The following is a 27,450-nucleotide window of genomic DNA, read 5'->3' on the forward strand; positions in this document are numbered from 1 at the left end:
TTTCTCTGTGAGATGAATAAAGTATCTATCTATCTATTTGTATGTTGATTGCAAGCTAACAAACCAAATTATGTAAAGTTAAAACAGTAGCAAATGAAAGCACAACTTCCATCAACTACCCCTTTTCCCAGAGCAAACATCACCAGTAATTTAACGATAAAAAATGACAATTTCAGGAAACTTTTGGACCAATCACGGCTGAATATGACTCAAATTCTTATCATCCTTCATAGTCGATGGATCAGATTACATCACAGTCTACACCAAGGGTATTAAGCAACTGACCATGACATAAATCTCTGTTTAACTGGGGATCTGCAGACAAGGTGGTGATATTTTCCCTGGTGGCAATAACTTTATTGCACTCGGGGGACAGCAGGATGAGGATCACTTAATTAATGTATTTGCCTTAAAGGATTTTCGATCTTCAGTTGGGGAGTTTTGTTTGCTGCTTGATGAATGTATGGCCTTCTGAGCAGAAGGGCTGGGACAGTCAACAGCAAACCATAACAGGTGTCTTGCATCGAGTGATTGGTGGGTGTGTTAAGGCTGGCTTCATGGGTGTTTAGTGAAGTGACACAAGCGTATGTGTATGTAGAAGAGCAGGAGAAAGTTGTTTTCTGTGCTTAAAGCAACTCCACATTCTTGACAGAGAGGAACCAGCTCCAAGCACAGTCAGAACCAGACTTAGACTGCCAACTTGCAGTACTAGGAAAGGGGAAGAACTAGTGCTGGAGTACTGGCACAATCCTGGAGTTGAAACAGTAGGAAATCGGGCTTATCTGTAGGAGATATGCTGCACAGAGCCAGGCAAGTGCTCCATCCAAGAACTTAAATGTGATCTGCTACAGCACATGGACACTGGTCTGGGATCCAAAACATCTGGGATAAGATCATAGTCAGACACCGGGTGACTAAAACATAACTGGCAAAATATAACCAAACACCCACAGTGAGAGCCTGATTAGAAAAAGGGGGTGGGGGGCAAGTGAGAATTATGAATGAATGAGTCATAAAGGTTAACTTCATGACTGAAGTTACGGTGAGCTTCATTTCCATAGTACATGCTAGCAGTGAGTCATATGATGGTTTCCTATTACAGTGAAATGATAGTGGAAACAAATGAGTACAATGTCATAGCACTGGAATAAAAAAAACAATGTTTTCTCTAGGTCTCCTTGCCTCAGTGCATACAGATGGAGGCAGGGATGAAGAGGAAAATCTCTATGAACATTCCTGAACTTCTGCCTTAAAATATGCATGCTAGTGTACATGAGTACGTACTGAACACCTTCTCTGTTTCTGTCAGTCACTGTCTTCATATCAGCCAGGTAGCTTGTACTTCTACATGAATGTTTAACATCCCCTCTACATGTTTTGCCATACTCAAGTGGGTGCCCTAAAATCTGCTATTTTTGTCTCATGGATCAACAGTGCCGCTCTCTGTGTTATGGATGTCAGAAACCATGGCTGTTGCCATGGCGATGCCACACTGCAATATTCTTTTGCAGCTCGTTCGCCTGCTGATGCTTGCAGCACTTCCAAGCTGGGAAAAAAAGAAATGACGGAGGGAGGGAGGGAGGGGAAGGAAAAGGAGACAAGAGGAGAGGTTTCGAGTAGAGAGGGGTCTGCAGTAGGAAGCACCAGAATGCTAATCATCCTTTCTCGACGGTTTGTCCTTCATTATGCAGGAGACAATGCCCAGGACCACAAGGGAGGATGTTAATGTGTACATAAACACAGGCAAATTTATAGAAAAAAAAAAAACATTTCTATGCATGGGTGAGCACATACATTCCACATGTACTCATACAGGCTGAAACACACAGCACATACAAGGTCAGTGCACAAACACTAAGCAGCAAATACAATGATGAACAAACTACACACTCTACACCTAAATGCTTCAATACACATACACACACACACACACACACACACACACACACGTGCCCTGACACTGCAACATGCGTCAGTAATGTGTGACTTAATCCGATGGCAAGCAGCTGTCTGTCTTGCTGGTGAAACATTTACACCATTAACAGATGCTCAATTATTAAAGAGCCACAAAATGGATCTAATTGCTCATGGCAGCCCAACGTCTCCATCAGTATTCTCACAACGTTCCTGGAGCAGCAGAAGTTATTCCTGCCCTGACTAAGCTCCCTGTAGAAGGAAAGGACACTGATATTCACAATATTCCCTGCCTTGTTGGGATCCAGGGGTCAGACCGCAGAAAAGAATGGAGGGGGAGGGGGAGCTGCAATTACCGTCTTGGCAATGTTGCCTTTAATCTGAACATTTTTATTGAATTCTGCAAAGGGAGCCGATGTGCAGTGCGGTAAAGAGGGTGGGCAATGTCAAGGTCACAAGTAATTTCTGGTGAAGGCACAACACTTACATACTGTAATTAAAACTACTGTGGGCTTGGTGCAGAAATAAGACTCGAGGGTCACTCTCCTTTAGAGACACAGACTGAACCCCCGTACATGGTCTACGGCCCTTCTTTACATTCATTTGAGGGTATAAAATCAGTCAGGTTTTATGAAGCATTCCGCAAGGATCTATTGTCAGCCTCTTCACAGTTTCATCTTCTTGCTAATGCTAATAAAGGATTCAAGGGGGATGCCCTAGTTTTGTTAATAGTGGCTCATTAAGCCTAGCTTTTCTGGATTCAGAGCAGAAGGTTCATACCCGGTGAAGCAGAGGATTGAATTTGTCGATGCTTCCGCCGAGTAAAAGCACGTGCAGGATAATAACGTTATCGCTACTTTAAAATGTAGTCCTCTCTTTGATCATACTGGGCGACATAGGAGAAGCCAGTCTTGCGAATCATGATATTTCCAACGAGAAAAGTAAACACTGTGACTGTCCAACAAACACTACGTTGAAGGGGATGCAGCAGGTAGTTGCAGCCTCAGCTGCAGATGTTTCTTATATGATAATAAACTACTGGATGTGCAACCTACACTGATTCTTGAGTCGACCTGTTCTGATGAAAACTTTCTTGGACATTTGTCATGAACAAGGGCTAATGTTCTTGCATTTTTATTGACATTTTCACAAAAGAAAATCCAAATTGAAGATGACAGAAACAAGAACTGCAGAATGACATCATTATTTGTCAATGTATTGTAATCTTGATAATTTTGCAATGAATTGTGCATCCCTAGTCTGTTGATGTTTATTGGCAGAATGAGGGAGAGTCATATATGGTTAAGTTCTTGACAGTAGCACAGTCAGCTACACCACAGACCTGAATTCCTCACTCGTCAGACAACAACCCCACATGACATTACCGCTTGATAAATGCATAACAAGCCCATCTGCACACGTGACAGTAATAAACCGAGCCCTGTAAATTACAGAAACAATCAATATAAATGCACTCGAACCAAAAACATCACCAATCTAAACACAGACCTGAGACAAAAACAACGGTGAGGAGTCCATTGATCAAAATCAGACGTGGGAGACATGGAACATTAACAGCTAAAGTGGCACTACAAATTGGCGCTACTGTGAAAACTCATTTTGAAAAATGATGCAAGCTCCTGTGATTCACCAATCTCAATCATGGACAGAAACATTTTTTTGATATAGAATTCTGTGCATCCAATAACTAACCTTCAAAGAAAATCACAAACCAGTGCATGGACATTATTAACATTAAAACAGACCACTTGAAAGGATATTCTCATGGCTTAGTATTTTGTTGGGGAGGGTGGGAAATGTAATGCTATAGAGATGCAGCAAAGGGGAGGAGCATCAACGTGGTCTGACAGCTCACAGGAAACTGGATGCCTAATGGTCCTTCTCCTTGTGCCAATTACTGTTAGTACTGTTAGACGGAGCTGGTCTCTCTTGCTCCTGAGCTTTATGACCATCTACTGTGTTCCCATTCACTATTACCTCGCACACAACCCCCCCATTGCACCTAAGTGGGTGTTTGGACCAAAAATAGCAACATGTTAAAAACACAAGGGGGCTGTGTTGGTGGTGTTACTACAGATAGGGAAAAAATTAGATATTACCCAAGCTGGTTTGTCTTATCTGTTGCATTGCCTTGAGGCACCGGGTTTAACATTTTTGTGAGGACGATTCTGTGTTTTTTGTGGTTGGATCTGTCAAGAGCTCTGCCAGAACAGCAGCCTCATTAAGATCAACAAGGGGGTAATGATATTTGTTGCAGTTTTTTGCAGATTCAGAATAACTCTCCTTTGTCTCTGGTCTTACAAGACGTTTATTCATTTTCCTTAAATGTCTTTACATTATTTATTGCAGTAAATACAGTGTTTGTCTATAGTATGTTTCTCTCTTGTACCTTTATACCCCCTGTCTGGGTGTTTGAGTTGCCTTCTGGTTTCCTCTCCCACCTGACAATCCTGGAGGCCCAGGGCGCAGAGGAGCACGAGGCTGCCTCTCCCCTTGCTGGGCCTCAAGGGTCCAATACTGCAGGTACTGGAAATTTGGCAGACTGGACAAGGCACGAGGCGCCTCTGCCTCAGCCCAGGCATGCAGATCCATGACCCCATGGGGGTTGCAGACTCCTACTGAGTAGTTAATATATTCACAACACTTCCCTGGCCACGGGCTTAGAGTCTGAGAATACTCCATGAGGACCTGACTGCACACACTGACAACATTCACAAATGAATATGTTAGGGAAGGCTTTGCTACACCCTTAAGGCAGGCTTAAATATATGCTTTAAGTGACTATCATCACAAAGGAATGTTGGACTTTGTTTAGAGTTGTATAAATGTGCCAATTATACAGCGCAAGAATATAAAGAGGTGTAGCAAGATACCATGCACACATTTCTCCAGAGATCTCCCACAGGGATTTTGGTTTTTTTTCAAAATAAAAAAACTCAGTAGCTGAACTGCTTCCACTTCTCTTACATAAGTTCTATTTATCATTTCACAAGGTTTTAATTTAAGTGAAGACAAAAAGTCAAAACTGGGTGCAAGACAATATCAAATCATCTTTCCAATCCCAACAGAACCCTGGCAGCAACGAGCAAGCAAACAGCATCTGTTCAATACAATCAAGGGAATAGTCTCCATTAAAATCCACAATTCGACCCTTGCCTTTAAGTGACCTTTGGTCAATGGCGATCCGACCAATGCCCTCGGTTTCTAAGGACTTCAGGCTCTTCAGGGAGACAGCGAACAGTCTCGTGGTCTACGTGCAAAAGGCTCTGTGGGACTTGAAAGACAACTCAATAGGGAAAATCTCTATGTGTGTCTGTGATCCTCAAAGACAGATGATTTAATCTCAGCTTCAGAGGAATAATTAGTCCTGTTTGCCCGTTGTTAGTAGCAACAGTAAAGTATATTATCTTTCCTGAATTACATGTCAGCAGATGAAGAGAACGCTATTTAGAGCAATGTGAATCATATTTTGAGTAATGATTTTGTTCAGCAAAACCCAGTAAATGTTACATATACGGTGGTAGGATTCTCTTCATTCGCACTTTTTGTTTTTATATAGAGCAGAGTGACACACATTCATATAATCGCATTTAACAATCCATATCTTAAGTGTGCTACATAACTGAATGTGATTATTCATCTTATTCGTACAGTATTCCTCACTGCACCTGCTCCATAACCCATTTTACCATTATAGTACTTTAGTTGCCCTTGGCTTAATGTGAGCCGGTATTTTGGTTCAACAACTTAATAGATTAAGGAACGAATGAGCTTCTGCAGCTTCTTATGCTTCACCGGTGCAACAGCGAACCAGCTATTTAACAGCATGAGCTAATTTATTCAAAAATAAAACAGAGAAAAAGACTTGATTCAAAGCTATTTTAATATATGTAGCTTGAAATCTTCCTGACCCAAGCATTAAACCCTCCACCTTAAGCAGTTTGCTGAACACACGGGTGCCAAGCTGTAAAGAAAAAATATTTTATAAAACACAAATGTGGGGGGAAATGACAAGTCAATCTGCCATTTTGGCAACAGTGATCAAATCCTCTAAAAGTGTGAGTTCCTTGCTAATTCAGTCCACATTTCCTTAAACCCGCTGAGTTATGTGCTAATATGTCACACCTAACAGAAAACACTCTTCACACGCAATCAACTTCTGAATCCAAAGATCCAGTATGCTCGTTTTATCCAACTGGGCACACAGCTAGACTAATCCTGTACCAATCTTATAGAACCTGAGTGTTCTCAAAACAATGGCAGCAAAGTAGAGTGTGTTTCTACTCTTCACCACACCACCTTCCCAGCGAAGAGAAAGTGGTGCCAAGTGCCTCTTTTCCATCAGGCATTGCCAAAGTGTCACATCCCAGATGGCAAATGTCCAACCATGAGACGAGCACAGGAGGCAGCACTGGCTCACATCCTGACCCAAAAATAACAAGTACAACAAAGATGCTTGTGCCACAGCCCAAGGCAGACATTTTGTTTGCCCAAAACTCAAAATACAGGCATTTTATCAAGAATGTGTTAAGACTGAAATCCTTCCAGTGAAGGCAGAAAATCAACAACAATCAAGCACGAGTTTAAGGAAAATGTAAAAAAAAAATCAGCACACTGACCTCCAAGCTGTATTCTTCGACAGTCCTCCTAAGTGGGTCCACAATCTGCCAGCAAATGAGGATGCACAAGTCGATGAGCAGCATCCCACCTACAATAATCAACAACTTCTGGTCCTTGATGATCTGGAGGGGAAAAAGAAGAAGCAGTGCTTGTATTAATCCAAAAACAACACCTGAGGCCCAATATAACATGTAATCAGTGACTGATTACAATGATTGTAACTGTAATTAAGCATCATCATAATAAAGTTGAGTCCAAAACCAAAACTAGGTTACGAACTCAGTATGGATATTTTTACATGGTGGTACATGAATAGATTTAAAACAATATTCAAATCTGTCAGTGAAATGCCACCAACAAATAAGGATTTGAAATAACATGGAAAAGATCTACCCACGAAGAGTCAATGCTGTCAACTAGTAAAGCACCTCTTTTGTAGCATGAACTTTAGAGTGATGAAAGCCATGACCTGTTTGTGATCTTTATTTATAATAGTGTTTGACCGTTTGTAACCGTGGATCAAAGGAAAGGTCAGGGAACACAAGCAGGGCAGTGTTTGGAAACGATCACGTAGTCCTGATGCTGCCCAGAGCTCTTGTACTTTTCATCCTCCGGTGGGCTCAGGATGAGATGCATGACGGCCGGGATTGTTTTTTTTTTTTGATGTGCCATTGTTTCATCATGTTGGCACCGAACCACAATGGGCGAGGTGTGGTGTTCGTGTTGGAATATCGCTCTACTTTAAGACAGGCCGGTGAAGAGAAGCAAAACAGGTCAAATATCGGACCGCGGCTTCAAATTCAGTTAAAAAAAAAATAGAATAATAATTAAATATAGTATAAGATGTGTGATATTTTGGTGAAAATGACAAAACACACACAAAAAGCTCTGTTGTCAGCCAAGTTAAAAAGGTGTTGTGAACGGAAATTCCATCTGATTGAATTTATCTGGTTCTTTTCTCCGGCTGATGTTTTTTTATTGTAAATGTTTTGTGTATTATTTAACTGAACAGTAACTGGTGAGCTTTTTTGGCGAGGTCTCCTTTATAAATATTTTATTGTCCCCACTAATGTTAGTACGATGACATAGTTCTCATTTATTTTGACATCTTTTCAAACTGGGAAAAAAAAACAAATAATACTGGGCCTGTCGTGAATAAGAATGAAACTATGGATCCAAATGTCTCCTCCATTCTTCATTCATAACTGAGCCAAAATGAACAAAAACAAACTTCCAGGCTTATATAAAATTTATAACGTGTGTGTGCACATGCGTGGGTGTGTATACACCGTATATTCAGCATATAATCACCAGTAGCTGGCACAGGGGCCTGGGGGGCTGAGGGTTCATTTTATGGTGAGTGTGTATGTTTATTTGTGTGTGTGGTGTGTACTTGGAGGAGGAGGACATTGATTGACAGTCCTTCCCCCAAAGCTGTCTCTGGCACTGAGCTCTTTAGGAAGTGAAGGAGTGCCGGCTGCAGACCCACTGAGTGGAACCCTTATCGAACACACCCAGGATTTACAATCTGCTCACTCTCAGTGTGGGGGGGGGGCGGAAATGGAGGAATGGTCTGCAGAAAGGGGTGAGGGATGTACTGCCACCCTAACTGAAGAAAATATGGCAAACACTTGAGTGTGTCCCTCCTCTGACAGCGCTGGCAGAGATTTCATGCAACCAACAGCAGTTATTCCTCCACTGAACCCAAAACACCTGCACTCAATCAGTGTGGAAGAAGTGTAATGTGTGTGTGTGTGTCCACATTCAGCAGTGGTAGGTATGAATACAGCTGAGAAAACATCTGTTTTGTCTCTGTTAGCGAGGAAGAGAGGGTGAGGAAGGGCGAACTGAGCACAGATAATTGGCTGCGAAGGGTCAGCCGAGCTCACTGTTCTCGGAGAAGTAAAACTGTTTTCGTCAAGTGATAAAAAGCAAAAAAAATGAATAAAATAAGATAAGAAAGGCCATGGTCAGTGTCATTTATTTGGACACAGCTGAAGAAACAGAATTGTGTCTGACCAGACCACACAATTACAGTGAACTGTGAATATACTGTAGAACTAGGTCACAGACTTGGTGATCATTTAACCTGTAGTGAGGATTTTTTTTATCTTCATCTCTGTCGCCCTCGTTTTCCCAAGGGTTCCCCTGTTTCTTTTCAGTGTCCAACCTACTTTCACTGCCAGCTTTGCCACATTGTTTGTCTTGTCCTTTCATCTGCCCTGCTTTTTTTTTTTGCCACTATTTCTCTTCATCGCTCCAAACTTCCACTGTTTGGTCCATCCATCTTTCCTCTTTCTCTCTCTGGCAAACTACCCACGCTTACTCCAGTATAATATGCAAGAGAAGGAGACGGTGATAGACAAAAAGAGGGGGACGCAAAGTCTATAAATACAAAAAAGGGCAAGCAGAGTTACAACACTGGGTGAACTTGGCACTGCTTTATATAACTGGGCCAGTGAAACCGATTTGTCAGATGTTTTGGAAAAAGCCATCTGTATTTCTGATTTCTTTTTTTATTACAACATTCTGAAAACAGTTGCCTGCCGCTGTCAGTCTTTTCAGAATGTTATAAAGCGTGGGTCTGAATACAAGCTCCCACACATCAGCGTAGGGCTTTTAAAAGACATGTAAAACATCCTTGATGAAGCCAACAGGTTTTTGTATTTAAGAGATACATACAACGTGATAAGAACCTGAAGCCTTCGATCTAAAGAACCAAAATAACAGCAGTTCACTGAGCTCGCTGCGTCTCATTTGTTAAAAAGGTCTCTGTGAAATGTAAAACGCTCCCATACCTTCTTCTTCATCTTGACATTCTTAAAGATGGCGTGCACCCTCCAGGTCTTGGCAAACATGGCTCCAAAAGCTGTGGTGTATCCAACAATGAGAATCCACGTCCGAACCTATCAGAACAACACAAACACACAACTGCGTCAAGTGTTACAGTGGTGATCAAGGCCTAAAACAACATCTGATCTCAGAGGTATATTTGTATTTTCCTTCAAAATAGCACTGTGAAGCCTTCTAAAAATAAAGATGCTGTCAGAATTATTCTTTCATCTCCAAGTATTGAGACTGAAAGAACATCCTGGACCATTGAAGCTGTCACATTTCATCATAATGAGAGACGAAATGTAGACCTCTCTCTGCTCCGGCACAAAGGACACTGCTGAAGTGTTTTAAAAGATTTAAATTTAAATGACAAAATCCTAATATAGCTTCAGGGTCTGAAGGTGTGAGTGTGTGTGTGCTTTGGTGTTCTTTGTGTTGGACTGCCGCACGTGGTACACAAGTTTGGTAATCGGCGTGAACTCCTTTGAGCTCCGCGTGTCCTCAATACCTCTTCTTGTGACTATTCTCTACTGTGTGGTAAAAAGTCAGGTCGGGGCACAATGCGGGTAAAAAAAAAAAGATGGCATAAAAACAATCGCAGCATCTATTCTCAAGGTGACCGGCGCATGTTGATTGATGGAGAATGGATCAACCTCTGTGTGTCTGTGCCGTAGAGACGCATCTGAAGTGACAAGCTCCTTTTATTTTTTTTGGCAGAGCCTCAGCCAGGTGGTGGCAGCTCGAGACCTACCCTGGCATTACCTTGCTGTGGGTGTCTGTGTCTGGAGGGGTGGTATCTCAGTGGAAACACGCTATCACTGTAATCAAAACTCTTTAATTAATCCAGCATGTACACTGTCACGCAGTCATACTACCTGGGGGGAGACTCTTAATGTGCTCTGTGCTAGCGAGAGACCCAGAGAGGGAGAGAGAGAGAGATTCATTCCGTTTTCAGTGAGAATTTGTCACTTCGATCATGTGATTTCTCATCATATTTTGGCTCATTGTCTATACAGTTTATGGAGTCAGATTAATGCTAAAACAACAGTACTGAATAAAGTGTATCTCTAACCCTAATCCTAATTATTTGGAGGAAGGTTAAATGCGAGGGGGATTTAACTCTCAGCAGGGGCAAAGTTCAAACTAAAAATGATCAATTCATTGTTTTAGGTTGTATGTCATCCTGTCTCCAGCATCTAGTTAAACATATTCTGGGGTTTTAAATGTTGGTTGAAAAGAAATCATGCAAACTAAAGACAGGCTTTGAGAAAAGAGAAATTTCCATTTTACAGACAAAATGAGTTGATTAATTTACAGCAGAATAAATATTAATGAAAATAATTGTTATGTATAACCTTAACTGAATTTGTTCACATCTATTTTGGGATCTGAAAAGCAAAATCCTAACCAGTCTATTAAACAAAATGAATAAACTGCACATCCAACACCAACGTTTCTATGTTACGGTAAAAGTAACGGAGGGAACTCACAGTGCAGAGGGTCTCAAACTCCTTGTCAGAGACGAAGCCTCCATCCAGACCGAACAGGAAGATAGAAGCGTAGGAGAGCATGCCGCCCAGGATGATCAGGTTGTTCATGTAAGGACTGGACATCTTGATTAGTCTGGAGGAGATCAGAAGATTAGGGAGGAATAGAAGATAATCCATCAATCAAAATTACAAGTATGATAATCTGGTGTACAGAGAGTAAAATGTGAAACGATAATGTATCTGCAGATGGTCGTTGTTTTTCCTTTATTTGTTCTTCCATTATTCCTACCATCCTTCACTTTACCCCGCTTGCTCCTAACTCCTCCCTCCCCCCACCCCCATCAAACCTCTGCTTCACCAGTGCTGTTTGCTGACCTGTGGTTGCGGTTTTTTATGTTAAAGAACAAGAAGGCTCCGGCCATGAGCATGCCCAGTATAGTGATGGTGGACAGGATGCTGTAAAGGGGCACGTTGATGTGGCGGCGCTGCAGACGCACGAATGTACGATCCTTGGGAGGCTCCACACCTAAGGAGGAGAGGAAGTGCGTTAAATGTGTTAAGTCAACCCCTCAGTATGAGTGAGCCTCAAACATGTCACACTGAAAGAATGAAGAAAACTCTGCTGCAGAAATCGACACCAGTTGAACGCGCACGTCTTAAAGCACCACGTGTAAGTTATTGTGGTCAGACCCTTCACTTTCTTATCTTTTGCTCCATTTTTCACCCGTCGGTGTGCCAATCGATCGCAATGGCATCGCCTTACACTATATCCACTTACTGCGGTCAGGGACGTGGAAACAAGCATTTCAGATGGTACTGCCCAAGACTTTCTCTGTATGTGGGGTACGGGTGGTGAAGAGGAGAATGGCCGGGGGAATTGAACAAATTACAAAGTGTGTCAACACAAGCAAACACGGGAGGGGGGTGAAAAATGGACTGGTTAATAATTTAACAGAGAGAGGACCGTTTAGAGTGGTAAAAGAGAGTAGTGAGTCCCAACACTAAGTGGTGGTGGTGTATGAGGATAGTATGTGTATGTGTGGTGGAGGGTTCAAGTGAGCAAGTGAGAGAGTGGAGAGGGTGCTGAGGTTGTGAGTAAAACCCTTATAAAATAAACCCTTCTTCATTCGTCTTCATTGAGTTATATGTATCTCAGTCACACACACTCATATCTATTAACTTCATACCTTGGAACCTTATGGAGTTGTTGATGAGGTCCAGCACATCAGCAATGGCGTTGTACTCTCCCACCTTCACTTCCTGGCCCTCTGTTCAATGAAAAAACACACATGTAGAGATATTAAAACACATGGACAACACATCTAAACTAAACAGAATCAAACACTCTTTCCTTTTACTACCTGGACTGCTTTTACATTTACAGATCACGACGCTTGTCAGCCCACCAACACCATGTGTTTTTGAACAGCACTTAAAAAAATGACAAATAAGACACAAACAAATGTTGTTTTTCTCATTTTCCGTCCTGCCAACTATCACTCAAACAACATACTTGACCTGACGATGGCACTGAATGAAAAGTAAGGACGTTCCTTGAGTCTTTCAAAACACCGTGGTATTCCATCCAGAAGCTGTAGCGCAAACGTCATGAGTGCAGAGTAGGTAATTAGGGTGATGATGCTTAATAATCCCCTGCCGTCACTTGAGGCTCAAAGCTCACAACGTTTGTTCCGGTTTTCTTGAAATATTCGAGGTAGCAGACTTATTTCAGCAGTGGAGTGTAAAAATAATGGAGCGCAGACACAAAGCAGCTTGCCGGGTTTATAAAGTGTAGCTTTAAGTGATCCTTTGTTTGAAAAAAACAAAACAAAACAAAAAACCCCCGTAACAGATGCTACTTAGAGTGAACGTGCAAATCTAGTTCAAACAGTAATTGGACACAGTGAAGAATGGCGCAGCTTTAAGCTGCACTGTCTGGCACCGTGTTACAACCTCACAGAGAAGCTTTAAATCACAATAAGTAATATAACAAAATATTCAAAACACTGAATTTGAGGGCACCAAGTAGGATTGTTTTACTGGGTTAGTTGTGTTCCTGGGGAGTCATTTTATTGTTGAACAAAAACAGTTCTCTCAGTCAATCCAAAATGTTAATAAACCACAATTGTTAGGCAACTATTAGTGTGCAGAATTATTATGGAACTTAATGAAAAAACCATAATGTTCCCATCTTACTTGTTTATTTTCATTTACAAAAGAATAACAAATGTCCAACTAAAATGTACAAATCAACGCTTCAATAACTGTCATGAGCCTTCCATCCATGGAGTCTATTAGTTTCTTGATCTGTTGACGATCAGATTTTCGTGCAGCAGCAGCCACAGCCTCCCAGATGCTGTATTGTCTGTTCTCAATAGGGTTTAGATCAGGTGAGGAAGGAGACATGTCATTAATCTGTAGTCTTTAAGGCTTTTGCTGGCGAGACACACAATGGAGTACTTGGATGCATGTGATGGAGCATTGTCCTGCATAAAAAACGAAATGATGTAGACTTTTTTTTCTCTGTACCATTGTTTGAAGAAAGTATCTTCTAAAAAACTGGCAGTAGGTTTGGGAGTCGGTTTAAGTCCATCGTCAACCCCAAAAGGTCCAACTAGTTCTTCCTTAACAGCCCATACCAGTATACCACCTCCACCGTGCTGACGCCTGAATCTAAATGGAGCGCTGTGCCACAGGCTCATCCTTCTAGCCCGTCAAGAGTCATCTGCCCATAAAACCTTTGAAAAATCTGTCTTTGGCTGTTTCTTGGCCCTTGACATTTCAACTTGTGAGTCTTGTTCAGTGGTGGTCGTGTTTCCATGTCTCTGAGCAGTGAACACCTCGTACTTGTGGACACTTCAGGTAGGTTGCATTGCTGGAATACGACGGCACTGGAGGTTAATGGGTTCCTGGTAGCTTTACGTTTAATTCTTCTCAAGTAGTTCATTTGCATCTTCCCTTCTCCACGCGTTTCTTTGGCTGTGTGGTGATCACGCCTCAATAGCTTAGTCACTTCAACAGTGCTGCGTGTTTTTGACTTTTCAGAGTCTGTTAAATGTCTTGTTTTCCGAGAATAATTCTAAACATTATGCACACCTTGATATAAAGTGTTGACCACTTTAGGTCACACCCTCACATGTCCTGATCATGTTTTAATCCAAATAGCATTCAAGTAACATAGCTTGGAGTTGGTAAGTATGCAGAGAAATGACAATGAGCTCAAAATACTCACTTGTGCATGCTGTGTATAGGGGTTCTGTCATCTTACGTCGCCCGACAAAACAAGGCAAGGAAAGTAAAGGAATAAAGGCAAGGTTGTATTTGTCAGGAATATTGTCAGGAAACAGTCTTTTTAAAAAGCCTCAATTATGCGTTTAATTTGCCTTAATGGCAACTAAAATACCAATGAAGGGCAGAATGACAAACATTTGCAAACTTACTTTGGTATTCATGTTGCATTATACTTTATGCACTTTCTAAATTCATTTGAGGGAATGCAAACTGCTGTACACTTCATCCTGCAAAGACCAATCTCTCTGGAGTTCTGCTCAAACAACTGCCATTTGGATTGTGTGCTTTCTCTTCGAGTAACAGCGGTGAGTCCCAAAGGTCTGATGCTGGAGTAAGCATGACCTTGTCAAACAAACCTGGGCCTTCACTCTTTCTCACTCAGAGAGATTACTCACTCACAGAGCATATACCAGGGCGGAGAGAAGCAGGGGATGGGAGGAGAGGACAGATTATTCCGATGTATTCATAACCACTACAAACAACCTGCAATTTCTTTGGGTGTGCACACACAAATCGCTCTCTGCTTCCACCTGTTATCACTTTGATAGGCCCATTGAACGCCTCTGTAGCATTGTTCTTGACTATGGGAAAATGACAGATAACATCAGCTTTTCCAACATCACAGGGCAGTGCATTTTTCCTCCGAATAACACCATTTGATCCTTCATTCTGACATCAAAGCATCAGCTAAAGCTCAAACTGTATCTGACCATTAAAGTAAATCGTGTGTGCATACACAATTTGAATTTGTATTTTTCAACCTTCCAAGTGCTGGACAATCAATGACTGTGTTTCCCTTGACCACATCCTTTGTTAGGATCTAAACAGCAGAGGGGATTGTATAACAGCACTCCCTTCTTTGAGGTGCTAAAATACTATCGCAGCACTCCACCCCCACAGGGAATATTGATGGCTGCAGCGGGCTGCTATAACTCACCCTGTCGTTTAACCCGTGGAAATGCATCTCATGCCTTTTTGTTTCATTAGTCAATTTAAACAAATACTGATTAGAATCAGAAATACCTTCATTGTCATTATACTTAATTAAATATAACCAGCAGCAATATTCAATAAACAGCAGAATTAGTATAAATTCAATATGGTATGTTTGTGTGATATGGTTCAGAGTCTATTGTGTTTGGACATGGAGGCCAAAGCTCTTGGATAAAAGCTGTTCCTTAGTCTGCTGGTACTGGATTTAATGGATCTGGACCGCTTGCCAGGTGGCAGGCGTTCAAACAGGGAGTGACCAGGGTGTGTGTATTGTCCATAAAAATACCGGTAGCTGTCTTCCTTAAGCTGTGGACATATTTTATGTCAAAAGTGTGGAAGCTGCGTCCCAATCAGTATTTAATCAGTTCAGTAGAATAAAAATAAATAAATACCGTATTAGTCCGACTACAAAACAGATTACAATGAAAAAACGTTTGTCGGACTGGAATTGGACTAAATAGAAAAGAATGAGGCTACGACTGCATGGATACCGTCACTTGGACCAGAGTTGGACTCAAGCTGCACCCATACAGATGTTCTGCAGTTCCAGCCCCAGCGAATATCCAAAAATAAAGGGAGTAGCTGGTACACAGAAGAAGACAACAGGGGATAGATGCTGTGAGCTTAAAGAATTAGATATTTTGAACTTGTAAAAATAGTAGATAGTAAGACGACTGAATAGTGGTCAAGAAACTAACAATCCCCTTCTTCAAAGCTCCATTTCCTGGGATCTGCTGCCACCTGTAATTAAGTGAAATAGTGTGAAACAACTGGTGGAAATGTCTCACCCATTGCATCACCCAAGACTCACTCGCAAAAAATCACTTGCAGAAATGTTGCTTAGTAACACTGCTAGTGGTCAAGAACTCCAGTGAGGGAGTAGTAATACAGGGCGACTGTGTGTGTCTGATAAATTCCTCTTGCTCAATACAGACACTATGTGTACAGACTATTTTTTAATTATATATCTGATATATGCAGAGTGCTGGTATCAGCGAGCTGTCAATGAATTTAACTCATACAACACGTGTACGTAATGCTACAAATGTGTCTTGAGTCTAAATCTGGCATAATATGCTCTTTCTAACAGCAGATATTTCTCAACAAACACAATTTTGTACCAGTTACATTAATCAGGATTCCACTCCAGAGCCAGGCTCGTGCTATTGTTCAGGTTTTTTCTTTAAACAGCACACTTGTTTCCCATATTTTCCAGGATGGCCCAAGACTTTTGTACATTACTGTATGATCCTTGTGCATGTTCCTTACCATGTCTGGACGTGCAGTGATTTAAAGTCGGCAGTTAAAGCAAATGCTCCCGTGATCAAGACCCCTGGTAGCTATTTCTTATCCCCATGAGAGACGGTGGGGGAAAAAGAGCCATCGAGGACTTCGACCGTGATCATCTGACAGGGTGAAATGACGGATCAGTTGCTGAGAACAGATGATAGGGTCATGTTGAGTATCACTGCCTCTTGAAACATTCAAGCTAGGGGTGTCCCTCCGCTCCTTTGCGCTCAGCTGACACTATTGGTGTGTGAAAGGGGTGACGAATTCAAGACTTCTGACAAGGTAGGAAAGAGTGAGGGTTAAAGACACTGACCAAATATTATGTGGCTCAAAGGAGAGAGAGACCGAGAGACAGCTGCGACCGGGCTTGGTTGAGGAAAGACAGTGACGGAAACAGCGGGTAATGTGCAGAATGTGCAGTTTTTTTCAGCACAACCTATAGGCAGTCTGATGACATGATTTTTGTTTCCATTTTCGCCAACTATATAAACACACCTTAGCAAAAAGAACTGTGTCCATTAGTGATCCAGAAAAGAAATTTGGTAATACTTAACTTTTCACACTTTTTAAAAGATAAACCATTCATTTAGAACAGAGATGTATTCAAATTCAGCTCATTTATTTGTCACATGCTGATTGTGGCCATGAAAACTGTAGTTTTTTTATTATTCGATGTTAGCGCATAAACAATGACAATTAGACTTAAAAGAGCAATTCCATTGCGATGATTAGTGTCGTTCTCTTTTTGCAAACATTAAAAGGATTGTGGATTCACCAGCGGTGGTAAACGGACACATCAGCAACCACATACTACTCTGTCCCTCTAACGCTCTCATGCACACGCAGACAGACACATGCAGGGAGTGTGATGTAAGCTGCCAGAGGGATCGAGCCCCTCTGCGGTTGGGAAGATAAGAAGGTTAGGCCTGAACAGCACCATGCAGCACCATGCAGCGTGCTACATACAGTCTGGGGAGCATAGGAGATGGGAATCCCCTGCATGAAGATGCAATCTCTGGGTTATGCTGCCATTCAGTAGACCCAGCTGACACAGAGAGACAAATTTAAGACGATGCTACGAGGACATGAGGACAGAGAGTGCTGAGTCATGTTTTTACATTTATGCAGACATCTCATCAGCAGCACTCACAGTAAAGCACCGCAGACCTCACCTGCACCCACACAGACAAAGACTGAATATGCAATAAGGCTAATAGACCTACCGCACCAAAGAAAAAAAATTCAAATATTCTAAAAAGAATTATGTTTATTTTGTCAAACAAATAAGCAAGACAAAAAAAAAAAAACGTATGTACAAAGCATTTGACTTCAAAAGCCTGAAATCTTCCCGCATCCTTTTTCCTGTGGAAATTAATCTACTAAAAGCTTTTCTTAAGCTCACTTGGTTAGAATCCATTACAGGCACCAGGTACCACATCAACCATGACAGCCTTATGATTTGGGAAAATTTGAAAATGAGCTTTCCAAAACACTGTGGTAATCCTGCACCATTTCTTTGAACCAGGCGTTTGGTTGGAATCCAACTAAATTTGACCATAATCATAAATCCAGCTCAGCAGTCAGAGCAAGAAAAATAAAAATTGGATGGCAGGAGGGTGACTGTGACAGCCCGAGTGAAGCGAGCACAAAGATATATGAATACGGAAAAACAAAGCTCTTCATTCAACATTGTGTGGATGCAAACAAACTGCAGTGGTTACGTAAGGTCACCTAAAGCTACAGAGCTATCAAATGTATACAAAGTAAGAATCAGTAAAGTCTCATACCTTACTGATTCTTTACAGAAGTCTAAAAACTGTTCAACTTTGGTTATGGGGTGTAGTAGGAGTCATGTCTCACATACCTTGAAACTGGTTGAATTTTATTGTGCCCATCCTCTCTCCGTTCCGAAACATGACTTGACCCTGAAAAAAGAAGACACAAAAATATAACACTGGAAATGCATACTACCGATATTTTAATACATAAATCATTCTTATTTCTTAAATAAGCTTTAACGTCAACAATAAAATTTAACAAAAATTGCTAAGTCCACTAATCAGATGATTGATTTTTGGATACCAGAGCATTGGCAGACAAAGTGCAGAATATCCCCTTGTAAACATTGCGACTCATTTGAGTAGATGTGGATAAAATGTTTCCATTTATAGATACATTTTGCCACCTGGCAAAGAAAACTGTGTTCCAGTCAATTCATTTGCTAATATCCTTGGAACAACATCAACGAAAGCTGTGTTCAAACTGTGCTCAGACAGTTTTTAATCGGCAATTCTTTCAGTGAGACTCACATTTGGCCAGAACCACACCGCAGAGGTCAGTGCCCGGTACACTCCACATTTTTGTCCCCGATGTTTAATTTCTCTCCGGGGTATGTTTATCAGTCAAAGAGACTCCGGAAGTGATGGAAAAAAGTAACAAAGATTTCAACTAAGCAAATTCCAGCCAGGGAGAGTCTGGCAAAACAAAAACAATTCCACTAAGTGGCAATATTGTAAGTCTTATTGAAATCAATTTGGCTTCTGTCACTTTATCTTTATCCATCTATTGTTTCTCTCTCTAGCTCTGTGTTCTCTTTCCCTCTGTCTTTTCATCTACCAAGATTGTTCAATTCATTCAGCTCTTTCATGGATGGATGGATAGATAGATGGATAAATAGATAGATAGATAGATAGATAGATAGATAGGTAGGTAGATAGATAGATAGATAGATAGATAGATAGATAGATAGATAGATAGATAGATCATAGGTCATTTGCATTGCTTGATTAAAAGAGAGCTGGGGGGGGGCGCGACAAGCCAATATAGAGATGGTGAGCTTTGAAGTAGCAGAGCAGGATCCCTCCCCTCTGTTTGAATCCCAGTCTTTGTGTGGCATCTTTGATGTTTGTCACCTAATATGTTTTCATATTATCCCCACATGATGTTGTTGTTACCCATGTGATGTGTTGCTAACATGTGCCTCTCGTCACACACTGCTGTTGCAGTTACGCCCTTTATCTGTGCATAGGAACAATGTAGTGCAGCTACCAGGAGTGTAATGTATCCAGGTTTCTACTGTATAGTAGCCTTCACTTTCATGCTCTCTGTGCAATTCATCGAAAACTTGTATTTCAATTACGGCTAAAGCGATTATTACAAAACGGGTTCTTTTATTCTGAAAATATCACTTTTAATGTTGTAATGGTGACTGACTTCCTGTCCATGTCGTCATCCAGGCGGCAAAAATAGAACACAGGTTATTTACTGGAATCCCCAGGTTATACACCCAGCGTGAGTAAAGTTATATTTTATATATATTATACATATATATATACATATATATATACACACATATATTTTATAAATTATAGATGTATACTATGCAATATACAATACATTCCAATAGTTTCAAGTTCAAGTCGTTTGAATTGTGATTTCAAGTTTGAGCCAAATAATCATTGGATTATTATTTTTTCACATAATCAAGCGGCCCGATTGTCAACATCATTTCCCTTTTAGAGCTTTGGTGAAATGGTGTGTAGTTATTTTAACAGCCTCCCAATTGTTCTCTCGGGTGTAAACAGTGTGTAGAATATGCCAGGTTGATCAAACACACTCAGACGCACTGAATTTGACAGCTGTAATTGGAACTAAATGTCCGCGCCACTGAGATTAAATGCTGACCAAAAAGTCAAACAAGTAACTGTAATGAATGTGTGTGGTCAACCTAACCTGAGTCTACTGACACAGACAGGACATGAATCTTTTTTCTTTCTTTCTATATTCAAAGTATTTGCAGAGGTGAGTCACCGTGTTGATGCGACTGTATCCTTCTGAGTTGAGACTGGAGGGAAGGGCAGCTTTCACCGTGGAGGTGAGGATACTGTCAGTGACAAGGGTGTTTGGGTCAAATGAGTTGTCAGACTGTGGGCTGCAGGTGTGACATCCTCTGTGTTTTCAAGGTTTGACATAAGGACAAGGTGGATGTAAATGTAACATGCACGCACACACACATACAGACCACAGACAACAAAAACAGTGACACGCACACCAAGTCCTACGCTCCAGTCATCCCCCAGTCACTCCCCAGTGTGTGTCTTCCCATCCGACCCTCCCTGGTGAATCTGAGTGTACATCATCCTGTGGTTTTAGCGGCTATCTTCGCTCTTTAAATCCCTCCCAGCTAATGTCAGCCTTCTCAGTAGCCCTGGCAGCAGCCAGATCAATACTGTGGACCCTTGATGATCGCTCTCCTGCTGCTCCAGCTGCCTCCACCACTGATTCAGCAGCAGGACTGAAATCAGCACAAGCGCACAAATGTGTGTGTGTGTGCGCACACAGCAAACGCAAAGCAGGGAAAAACGTGACAACAGGAAAGACACGAGGCTCAAGACGAGGTATGTTCACACAGGACCAAACAAACACACACACACTAAAGATTAACAGCCAGAATTTGCCACTTCCCTGGCGCATGTACGGGGATTAATTTTTATTGGAAACCCAGTGCAAGTTTGAAGTGCAGTTCAGAAGCAAACTGCATAATAGCTGCTTTTGAAATCTGACTTCAAAAATAGCATGAAAAATGTGTGCAGCGCGGAACAGCGCCGAAGCAAAATTGCCTTCCTATGTCTTTGTTTAACGTGTGTGGGTGGAAGTTTCCGTGTGCACGTGTGCCGCATAAGAAAATGCTTCTGATCCCATTTCATGTAATCCCTTAAAAGAACAGCTACAAAAGAGAAAAAAACAACACAAATCATCATAATCTGCAGCAGTGTCTGTTTACCACATGTGCAATATTTTTGCTCAGATTTAATTTGTTTTTCTAAGGATATTGACTGTCAAAATTTAAAGGAAAAACTTTGGCGTTGGTTAAACTAATCTTTATGTAACTGCTGCCTTTCCCTTGCTTGAATCAGGCAGATTTAGAGCTGCTATTCTGAATATTTCCACATTACCTGTACTCTTCAGGGATAGCTCATTCTGTTTAAGTATTAAACCTAAGAACACTGTTACTTTCAATTTAAGCATTTCAAACCTTTTTTTTTTTTATCCGATGACTACAGCAAATCTTAGTTTTTACTGGAAAGTCTGCTACTCTTCTTGTGATTTTAGAGGGATATAACATTTCCTCACTTAATAGATGTTGCCTCGCTCATGATGGCTACAAGTGTAGGACCAATGTGAGTCTATAGAAATCTAAAGGAGGAGAAAAATTCAAGCAACTTCCAAACAGCCTAGAAGTACTTGTCCATCTTTTGTGTGCCTTGATTAAACATTTAATGACTAGTAGTAGTTACATGGCCACCGGTATTCACTGCTGTTTTTCCCTGACATTCAAAGGAGAGTCTCAATGTCAGCATGATCCAGCAGCCCTGAGTGGGTTTGTGCACAGAGAGGCAAGAGAGGAGGAATGATGACTTAAAGAATTTACTACAGCACTGCAACACACATACTGTACAGCACATCCCCAGGAGTAATAACCCCCCCCCCAAGAGGGTCTCACAATAATACAAGTCAGGAGCCTGTGCTGACTTTCTCCAAGGCTATTTTCTCTCCCTCTTTTGTTTTCTCATTCTGCTGACATCTACACTGTAGAGGAATCTGTAGCTCTGTGTTATTGTCTCTCTCTCTCTCTGTGTCCTGCCATGACTTTATTCGGCAAACCAGCAAAACCTAAGACAACATTTGGTCAGTCATCATTTTCAGTGAAAAATCAGCAGGCCCTTTTACACTCTGAAATAAAAACATTAACTACAACTTTTAATTCAAAACTACTTGCAAGTTTTTTACATTATGGTCATAATCTCCGCAATGATTTTGCCTATTGATTTATTTTTTCACCTCATTGGCATTATTTAGGTGATTCATTTGTACACACACGTACTGTATATGGTATAATATGAGTCCGTTATGCTATATCAAATTAAAATAAGTGAAGTTACTCCACATTGTTTTGATTGTTTTGTTTTAGAACATGTTCTTGTTCATGTGCTGTAATAAACAAATGTTTTTCCCCCTACTTGTCACTGTGTATTTAATAATTATTGAAAATATTTTACCTGCATGCAAATGTTCAACGTATATATATATATATATATATATATATATATATATATATATATATAAGTGTGTGTATGGGGCCCTTATAACTCAGTATGAAACTCAATGAAATGTACCGTATGAAAGCGAACTTAGTGTTAGGTGGTAACCTCTCTGTGTCATATTACTGATATTTATGAAACAGGAAAACCGGGAAGAAATCTATTTCTTACTGTAACACCAAAGAAGTTGGTCTCGTTCATGACGTCCAGCACCATCTTTCCCACTTCGCGGTCGTCGACGGTGAAGTTGTGGTAGCCGCTTTGCCTCTGTTTTATCCGCAGCACTTCCCTCACTCGAGTCAAGGTTTTAGCAATGACCCAGATCCCATCGTAGGCAAAGCCGTGAAATTTACTGGACTCTGCACCTTTCTGCTGAAGCTTTCGGCTGTATTCCCTTTCATATTCTTTAGGGGTCTGAATGGGGGGCAGAGAAGAAATCAAGTTGAGAAATGTGTGCATCTTTGAAATAAAGAGTCTGTCGTTTTTTTTTGAGAAATTCATTATTTTCAAATTGTCATTGCCATCATTTCCCACACACTTTTAGACACAGAATTACAGGAAATATGTCCGCCTGGGGATAAATGCAGCATTGATGGTGTGAAAACAAAACCTATGATTGATTTTGATTGAGTTCTCCGACTCAAACGGATGCAACTAAGATGTCTACTGTCTCCCGAGATACTTCTAAAAACAGAAACAAGAAAACTGGTCTTTGAAACAATAACAGGTGCTCTTCATGGCCAGACTTGGATTGCAAAGAAGTCCAAAAAAAGAGAATTACGAAATGAGAAAAACAGAATCTAAATAGGTCACTTACATTATTTACTTCAGGTTATCATACTGCACAGATTAATTGTTTACCTCACTTTAACGGCACGATTGTTTCTCTATGCCGAGTTCCCATCTCCCCCTGTTAACCCCGAGTATGTTCAACAGTGTGTGCTACTCACCCTGCCAGAGATGCCCTTGATCTGCCGAGCACTGAGTGGCTCAAAGTCCACACTGATGTACCCCTCCATGGCTGTGAGCAGTTTCTTGGTGGTGCAGTTGGTGGTGTTGGCCTGCTCCCACCAGTTGCCCTGATACCAGCCGGGAATAATCCACTGATATTTACTGCCAAACATGTTCAAGTTATACGCCTGGGGGTAAAGAAGAAATGAAAGGTTGAAGATGTGTAGCCAATTTGAAGTGTTGTGAATTGCTGAGTTTCCTAAAAGTGTGGATCCAGTGCCAAATAACCATTGAAAATGACATGTTAAAATGTTAAATCTTGAACTGAGCATCAAGGGGGAAATCTTGAAATGAGACTAAAACCCATCTTAAGTCTGGATTTTGTTTAGTGGAATAGTTAAGTGTGAAATTTTTGTTGGATAATGTCGTCTGAGCAAGATTAAGTTCAGCTTTGAACATAAATGTCACCCAATAATGCCACACATTTTCAGACTACTATTACTGTACATATTCACATCATCACCCTGTCAACCAAATCATACCACATCCCAATCAGCAGCACTGCACCAAAACAAAAGCAGTGTGGGGACAAAGCATTGGGAAAACAGATCCATGAGCACTTACACAGCAGAAGACTTTGGAGGCCAGGTGCTCATCGAACTGACCAATGATGATCCGGACATCATTGTCCTGAAAAGAAAAAAACATAATAAAATATCATAATCCTATACTCATAGTGAAGCGTTACACACTTATCTTAAGAAAGTATGTTCATCCCTCATCAGCAACTAAAAAGTACAGTGCAAAACTGTGGCTGAGTGACGTGTCCATACATAACAACGCAGACATTAGTGTCAGCAGGCTGAATTGCGTTCCTTGCCAGTCGGGCTGGAGAGCACACATTGACATGGGTATTCAGACCACGTGGTGTTGACTCGGTAAATAATTCAGATTGCTTGAGTAGAACAGCAGCATGTTTCACGGGAAAGAGGAAAGAAAAAAGAAAACAAAGCTCTGGTGCCAACAGTGGGTTATTTACTGTGCAGATGTAGATGAAGATGTAGGGTACAAGTACAAGCACAATCCTACTCTCACACAAATACAAAGAATGCATACAAACAGTTGAGCATAGCTAAATGCCCTTGAAATATTTGAAATTGGCATTGGAATTCACATTCTGTTAATGAAAGACATAGTTATCTTTTGCAAAGGCTGAGTTAAAAATGGCCACCTAAGTGTCCATAGCACATGTAACCCCCACCCCCCCGTTCCTTCTATGTGTGTGCCCACAGCAATGTTTTCCAGGGCAGCAAGCGAAGCACAGCCTCTTCATATTACATGAAACAGAAACTGTCATGGCAGAGCAGTTTGCGTTAAATTAAATTCTATGGGATACTATTAAGGCCTCAAAAATGATCAAAATTGATTTGGAAATCCCAGGCAGTATACGGATTCAATAAACTGAAAACATTTGAGCTCAATCAAGGGAGCCAGAGAGCATGCTGGGACATTCAAGGGGTCTAATTTCTAATTTGGCACTGGTTGAGGACAGTCGGCATGGCTCGTCGGCACAGAAATCGGCAAGTGTGTGAGGGTAACAGACGCGTCCTGACCTCAGTCAATCAAACATGCTTGAATTTCAACTCTGGACACTCTCGTGAGAGTTTGTGCCAGGGTTCGATGCATTCGGTTGGTTTGAAAGATCACGTAGTCTGTGATCTTTGGTCAGGAAATGTGTGATCCCCTGTCTTTCAGTCGTCATTAAAAAGAAAAACATTTAGTTATTGTGAACTCCAAGTCTTTAGAAAGTTGGTGTGTCCCCAGCTTCAGATTTGAATTGTAGTTTAAGTTAACCTTTGTTTAGCCTGCACAAATACATGCAATGTTCTTAGAAGAGTAGTCGCATATACCTCAGTGTGTGTGTGTGTGTGTGTGTTACAGTGGCTATTCAATAACCCTGCGCTTCCCTGGAGGAAAGGCACTTAACCCAAATGACTCCAGTTAAACCAAGGACCAAAGTCTAAGTATAAATTCTGGCCTGTCTGGCAATAACATAAAAACAACTGTGTACTTCTGGGCAAGGGCATGCATGACTGTGTCGTACACTGTTTATACATTAAGGACAGGCGAGGGCAACACAGGCCCCCCAAACTACCTTTGTTGCTCGAGCTCTTATATAATTACTGGTTTATCTCTGACAGGATTGTTTGTAACTCTACCATGGTGATTGGTAATGGCTTTAGCAATAGTGTACCTCATCAGTCCAATCAGGCGCTGTTCAGGCTTATTAAGCACACACATACAAATACTGTACTAATGATGGTCTTTTATGAGCTTGGTGGAGATGTGATTTGTAGACTGGGCGATGTATTACTACTTCTACCCACTAAAACAGTCCCCCCGCCTGTTTGAGATGATGCGCGTTTGTGAGCATTTGATCGCTAATTGATCCCAGGTGAGTAATAAATGTCATACACGCTTTTATGATCTCAAATCTGGTATCGATAGTGCGGATGGAATTACCAGGCTGCCGCTTTCAAAATAAAAGTCAACGAGGTAATATCAGAACGCACCGATACATTAAGTGTGCAAGTCGGGTTAAGGCTCTGCTTTCCAAATGTGAGTGTTGCTATAACGTGGGGCTATTTGGGGATTTGGACCAGATTGAAGAGCAAGCCAGGAAATCACAGCAGACCACTCTGCCCCGGTGATATTATCAATAATGGATTGAAAGTAGTAAACAAACTCATAATGAAAATAAAAATGCAAACCATTTGTCTTAAGTTGCACCACAAGAGAGTAGCGCACACACAGTTAACACACAATTAAAGAAAGAGTTGAGGGATTTTTTTTTATTAGGTAAACAGAATGTTATTGTCCTGGTTGATCTGAAGAACCTATTGTAGAGGTTTAATAAATTAGGCTGTGGTGCTGTGTGCTCCCAATGAAATGATGCATTAATGTGTAAAGGTGTTTACCGTCTACCATTTTATCCCCCACACGAGGGTTGCTGTGCCAATCTCAGCCGACATAGGGCGATAGGCTGGATCACACCCTGAAAAAGGTCACCAGTCCATCACTGGGCCACATAGACACACAACCATTCCCTCTCACATTCACACTAACGTTCAATTTAGAGTGTCCAATTTACCTAATCCCCGAATCTGCATGTTTGTGGACTGTGGGACAAAACCCACGCGCACACATGGAAAACATGCAAACTCCACGCAGAAAGGCCCTCATTCAAACACGGTCGCGAACCTGGTTCTTCTTGCTGCAAAGGCAAGAGTGCTAACCACTACACCAATGCCTTTTCATTCAAACATTAATTCATGTGTTCAATGGACAGTCAAAGTTTAAAGCTTACTCCACTACAAACACACAACTCATGGGATAAGATGGAATAAAAATGAAAGCTAAGAAATGGTTCAAATTGTGCTCTGTCTTTAGTAAAAGGCAGAAGTTATGAATATGTTATAAATATTTGACTAATGATAAATAATAAAGTGTTCTGGTCTTGATGTTGATGTTTAATTTATTTATTTTCTATCATGGGGTGTTTTGACGGAATTGAGTTCCCTTAACGATCTGTCTTCTGACATTTTTTTTTTTTCTCTTAATAAAACCGAAAAAGACTGCATTTGACGGATACTAATGATTGCAGTCATTGGTGGTCTTTGGTTGCTGACAACATTTTTGTCAGGCTGCCCAGTAACAAACAGGAAACAGATCCAAGAGCAGTGTAGAGTGCTACCACTACGGGGTGTCACATCTTTTGAGTTGACACTGTGATTTGCATATTTAGAGTTGATCAAGGCAGGATGGTGTCAGCTTAAAATCAAAACGTCAACCCACAACATGCTGAGTTATGTGTATATTTTAAGAAGCACGGCTTATCTTCCCGTTCCCTTTCCCTATGCTCTTTTGTCTCGTCATCTTTCTGT

The 27,450-nt window shown here is 41.2% G+C and overlaps 1 protein-coding gene across 3 annotated transcripts in view; it reads right to left on the minus strand.

Moving 5' to 3' along the window:
* The window catches only part of gabbr2 (gamma-aminobutyric acid (GABA) B receptor, 2), a 158,240-nt gene that overhangs the window by 38,839 nt on the left and 91,951 nt on the right, over positions 1 to 27,450 (minus strand). For all 3 annotated transcript variants that reach the window (XM_044018461.1, XM_044018460.1, XM_044018459.1), the window contains exons 5-13: positions 24,131 to 24,196; positions 23,506 to 23,694; positions 22,727 to 22,969; positions 18,319 to 18,379; positions 12,068 to 12,148; positions 11,256 to 11,406; positions 10,881 to 11,013; positions 9,354 to 9,461; positions 6,555 to 6,677 (exon numbers count right to left, since the gene is read on the minus strand). In XM_044018461.1, coding sequence (XP_043874396.1) covers positions 6,555 to 6,677; positions 9,354 to 9,461; positions 10,881 to 11,013; positions 11,256 to 11,406; positions 12,068 to 12,148; positions 18,319 to 18,379; positions 22,727 to 22,969; positions 23,506 to 23,694; positions 24,131 to 24,196 — 1,155 coding nt within the window. The remainder of the gene's footprint in view (positions 1 to 6,554; positions 6,678 to 9,353; positions 9,462 to 10,880; positions 11,014 to 11,255; positions 11,407 to 12,067; positions 12,149 to 18,318; positions 18,380 to 22,726; positions 22,970 to 23,505; positions 23,695 to 24,130; positions 24,197 to 27,450) is intronic.

This window comes from Solea senegalensis, unplaced genomic scaffold (assembly GCF_019176455.1).
Source record: "Solea senegalensis isolate Sse05_10M unplaced genomic scaffold, IFAPA_SoseM_1 scf7180000017240, whole genome shotgun sequence".
Lineage (NCBI taxonomy): Eukaryota > Metazoa > Chordata > Actinopteri > Pleuronectiformes > Soleidae > Solea > Solea senegalensis.